The sequence below is a fragment of the Monoraphidium neglectum genome (assembly GCF_000611645.1).
Source record: "Monoraphidium neglectum strain SAG 48.87 unplaced genomic scaffold scaffold02396, whole genome shotgun sequence".
NCBI classification, from domain to species: Eukaryota; Viridiplantae; Chlorophyta; class Chlorophyceae; order Sphaeropleales; family Selenastraceae; genus Monoraphidium; species Monoraphidium neglectum.
Window position 1 is genome coordinate 6,518 of NW_014011232.1, and position 3,875 is coordinate 10,392.

The window sequence follows — 3,875 nt, forward strand, 5'->3', positions numbered from 1 at the left end:
GGGGGGGGGGGGGAGTTGACTGTGGGAAGTGGCCGTGTGATGGGGGCCGTGTGATGAGGGCCGTCCTTGGCGGACGCTGTCGAGCCGACGTGTGTGGCGCTGGTCATTCTGATGCAAGTACGACCATGTGCAACATCTGCAGCAGGTTTTCAGCCATCAGCCGCCGCTCACACTGCAGCCGGCCCTTGGCAGGAGGGCTGCTGCGGCCCACGCCGGCCTTCTGCGCCACGAAGCACTGTGTTGGCACCGAGCACTCGCTGTCGGAGGCCTGCTTGACGGCCTGGTAGGTGTCCTGGGGGAGACAGGGGGGGGGGGCGGTGGAGGGGAGAAGGTGAGGTAGGGGCGGCAGGGGAGGCATGGAGGGAGGATCAGCGCAAACCACCATGTGGTGCGTGAGCCTCAAGCCAGGAGCCCAGGGCAAGACGTGAAGTAAAGAGTGGCGACTGCTGCGGCAGCAAGAGACAGTCAACTGGATCACTGGCCGCGGCTTTGCATCAGCACGCAGCTGGTGGCCGGAAGCCAATTGTTTCTTGCTTGTACCGGCCATCCCGCACCTTGCCCTTGCTCGGCAGCAGCACCAGCACCAGCTTGCACCTGCCGTGCCACAGTGGCAGAGGGGGGAGCGGTATCAACATGGTGTGTGTGATTCATACACCGCATGTGCTGCGGCTTGGCCTTGAGAGACAATCGCTCATTCCCACTCCGATGTTGTCGTCCAGCAAAACTGAAGCCGCACTTGCCCAGCATATCCAAGCTTTTCACCGCTGCAGCCAGCTGATCCCAAGCCCCCCCCCCCCACCCCCACACACTCACTTCGCCTTGAAGGTGTTCTGTGCCTCCTCTACTGCATAGCTGATGTGCTCGCCCACGCTGTAGGAGTGGTCAAAGTGGATGATGGGGGGCACCACGGTCTTCATGCCGCAGCTGTTGCACATGCTGACCAGCTCCGCCACAAACGTCTTGAGGGACTGGGGGTGGCCCTCCTGCAGCACAAGGCAGGCGGTCACGGAGGGTGATGCGGGTCGTGGTGTGTGGTGGAGCCACGCACACTTTTGCTATGAGGGGCGGGTCAGGTCGGGCCGCAACGGTGCAAAGGGGTGCATGCTCCTCACTGGGAGGCCTCCACGCAACCACGGCTGTTTCCAGAATTGCCTCTTGCCTGGCTGCCCAGGCGCGAGCCAATGGTCCGCCAGCCATCCAAATTATTCCCCCCTGGCCTGCGCCCCTGCCACCCACCCCCCCACCTGCAGGTCCACCTCCGACTGGTCCATGAGGCTTACACACGCCCACGACGACAGGGGGGCGGCGACAGGAAACTCGACCTGTAAAGCAGGGAAGCAGCATGGGGGCAGGAGGCGGATGGATGACGGTGATAAGGGCGAATGTATTGAAACATTGTTGCAAGGTCAAACGGACCTTAAATACTGGGGCGGTGCGTGGCGACCTAGGCGCACACGACGAACGTCATCTGATCACTAGCCTGAGTGTGGCATCTTGCCAAGCCAGCCTTGCCGCCTTCAATGGTCCCAACGCACCCCTTCTTCCACCCCCACCTCCTGGCCCCCTCTCACCTGCCGAAGGTTCCAGGCCCCCTGGGTCCCAGGGTCCAGGGCCTCAGGCTTGCCGTAGGCCAGCTGAAGAGGTGAGTGCGAAGGCGCGGGCCACGCAGGGTTGGGTGGTGCAACGTCAGCTTGACATCCCTTGAAGACGAGCGTCCCCCACCACCCCGACAGCCGGTGTCATGAAGCCCCCTGGGCGGCTGCGCGGGGCACGTCCAGTCACGAGGGGCCTCTGCCCCTTCACCTTGGGTGGGTCCAGGATGCGGCCCTGCACGTTGACCATGTCCTGTGCGATCTGGGGAGTGGAGGGGGAGGGAGTCGTGTGGTGAGGCAGGAGACGATTTGCTGATTGCAGCCATAGATTCAGCTGACGCTCGCGGTAAATACAGCATCGCAACGCAAACACGCAAGATATTCCAGTGTGCCGTCGCCCTGTGCGGTTGCCCTCCTGCACCCCACGCGGCTTGCTTTTTTGTCTGGGTGCGCACGGCAGGGGCACACCTGCATGCCAAACCGCTGCACTGCTGGTTCGGCGTTGAAGTTGGCCAGGCGCGGGTTGGACACCACGTCTGGATCAGGATGAGCCAAGGGGAGGAGGGGAGGAGGGGTGCGGAGGGGATGGGGATGGTCGCCCCAGCTGCTTCATTTTGCGAGCTTTGTCCAGCTACCGTTTTGTGAGCCCGCACCATGCTTGCCTTGAAGCCGCGTTAGTGCCAGAATAATCAGTAATCCCAGCCCCACCATCCTCTTTCACCCGCGCACCCTTCAGGTAGCGGGCACGCTCATGGGGCTTGAGGCCGGCGAAGCGCAGCATGGCGGTGGTGTGGCGCTCGTCCTGCAGCATGCGCTTGCGCTGCCCCGGCAGGATGCTGGCACAGGCAGGGAGCGGCCAAGACAACACGTGTCAGGACGCATGCAGGGTTAGGGCGATTGCCTCGCAGGCATGGTGTTGCAAGCACCCTGACACCATAGCACCTGAACACTTCAAAGAACAGCACCACCCGTGTGCGTGACTCCCCCCGAGTGCCGGGCCACAACCTGCTTGCCTTGCCCGCCCTGGGCTCGTCCTTGTTTTGAAACCCAAGCCACCCGGGCCCCTGTCCCTCACTGGCAAAACTCGATGGGCAGCCACACGAGCTTGGTCACGTCCTTGGAGGTGTTGACACATGGCAGCCGTGGCAGCTTGAGCGCGATCTTGTAGGCCACCTGGGGAGGGAGGAATGGATACGGCTCAAAGGGAAGGGCAGCGGGGACAATGGTTGTGCTGCATCCTCACACAGCCACGCTCAGGGCTCAGCATATGAAGGTGCTTGGAGGGCCACAAAATGTCATCAAGCACCCAGCTGATACATCTTGCAGAGAGTTCAGCTGAATGATCTGCCAATCCCACAACCATACGTACAATCTCACCTGGAAGTACTGCGCCACGCTGATCTGCAGGCAGAGGATGGTGGCGCACGAGAGAGGGAGGGGTGAGGGAGGGTGTGGTTTGAAGATGGTGTGGACTGTGGTCAACCGGACTTTACTTTGATCTGAGGCAGGAAGAGCTGCTAGTTGCTGGCTGAAACCAACACACTGAATCCTCAACCCGAAATAGCCTGGACAGTGCCAGCCAATCCGGATTGATACTTGTCGGGCCCCATCCTGGCGCTCACAACCCTCACCTCCCTCTTCTCCGGTTCGTAGTAGAACATCGTCTTGTCGGCACCCATCTAACGGATATGGGTCAGTGTGCGAGCTCGTTTACTTGCGTGTGCAGACCATGTGCGCGCACGCGCATGTGTGCAAGTGGGCGCGTGTACGTGTGTTGCGAAGAACAAGGGACACCCCCACCGTGTGCGCATGCGTGGTTTCACGGCAGAGCATATTAGTGGGCATGCGTGAAGGCGCATGGCCCGGGTGTCCTGTGGGGAGATGTTGTCGGGCCCGCCAACCGCGGCTGCCAACCTGCTACAGTGACGACTGGCTGCATCATGCGACCCCAAAGACGCGTGACAAGGCGCCAATCTTCCGGCTCTTGCCTTGGAGAGGCCCCAGATTGTCTTGCGCATCTTCTTGCCCCCGGGGCGGTCCACCAGCACCCTCACGCCCTTGAGCTCGCGGCTCAGTGACCGCAGGTCACGCTCCCCCAGGCCACGCGCCAGGTCCTGGGGGGAGCGGCCTGGGGGAGGAGGGAAGGGAGGGGAAGGCGGGCGGGTTTCGGCAAGGGAGCAAGGCAACGTTCCCACTAGGATAAGCTGACCCTCAAAAGGCTGTTATACGTGCACGTCCCCTGCCTCTCCTCCCACCCCCCTCCCACGGCTCGGCCCCCTGTTG

The 3,875-nt window shown here is 62.2% G+C and overlaps 1 protein-coding gene across 1 annotated transcript in view; it reads right to left on the bottom strand.

Annotated features, from left to right (window-relative positions):
• The window catches only part of MNEG_10630 (Protein argonaute), a gene marked incomplete at both ends in the record, with an annotated part of 7,657 nt that extends 4,386 nt beyond the window's left edge, over nt 1-3,271 (bottom strand). Inside the window, 11 exons of the mRNA XM_014040899.1 lie at nt 172-292; nt 555-594; nt 814-983; nt 1,245-1,322; nt 1,572-1,634; nt 1,804-1,854; nt 2,061-2,128; nt 2,301-2,428; nt 2,668-2,765; nt 2,970-2,993; nt 3,224-3,271. Of these exons, the coding sequence (XP_013896353.1) occupies nt 172-292; nt 555-594; nt 814-983; nt 1,245-1,322; nt 1,572-1,634; nt 1,804-1,854; nt 2,061-2,128; nt 2,301-2,428; nt 2,668-2,765; nt 2,970-2,993; nt 3,224-3,271 (889 nt within the window). The remainder of the gene's footprint in view (nt 1-171; nt 293-554; nt 595-813; nt 984-1,244; nt 1,323-1,571; nt 1,635-1,803; nt 1,855-2,060; nt 2,129-2,300; nt 2,429-2,667; nt 2,766-2,969; nt 2,994-3,223) is intronic.
• Nucleotides 3,272-3,875: the final 604 nt, after the last annotated feature.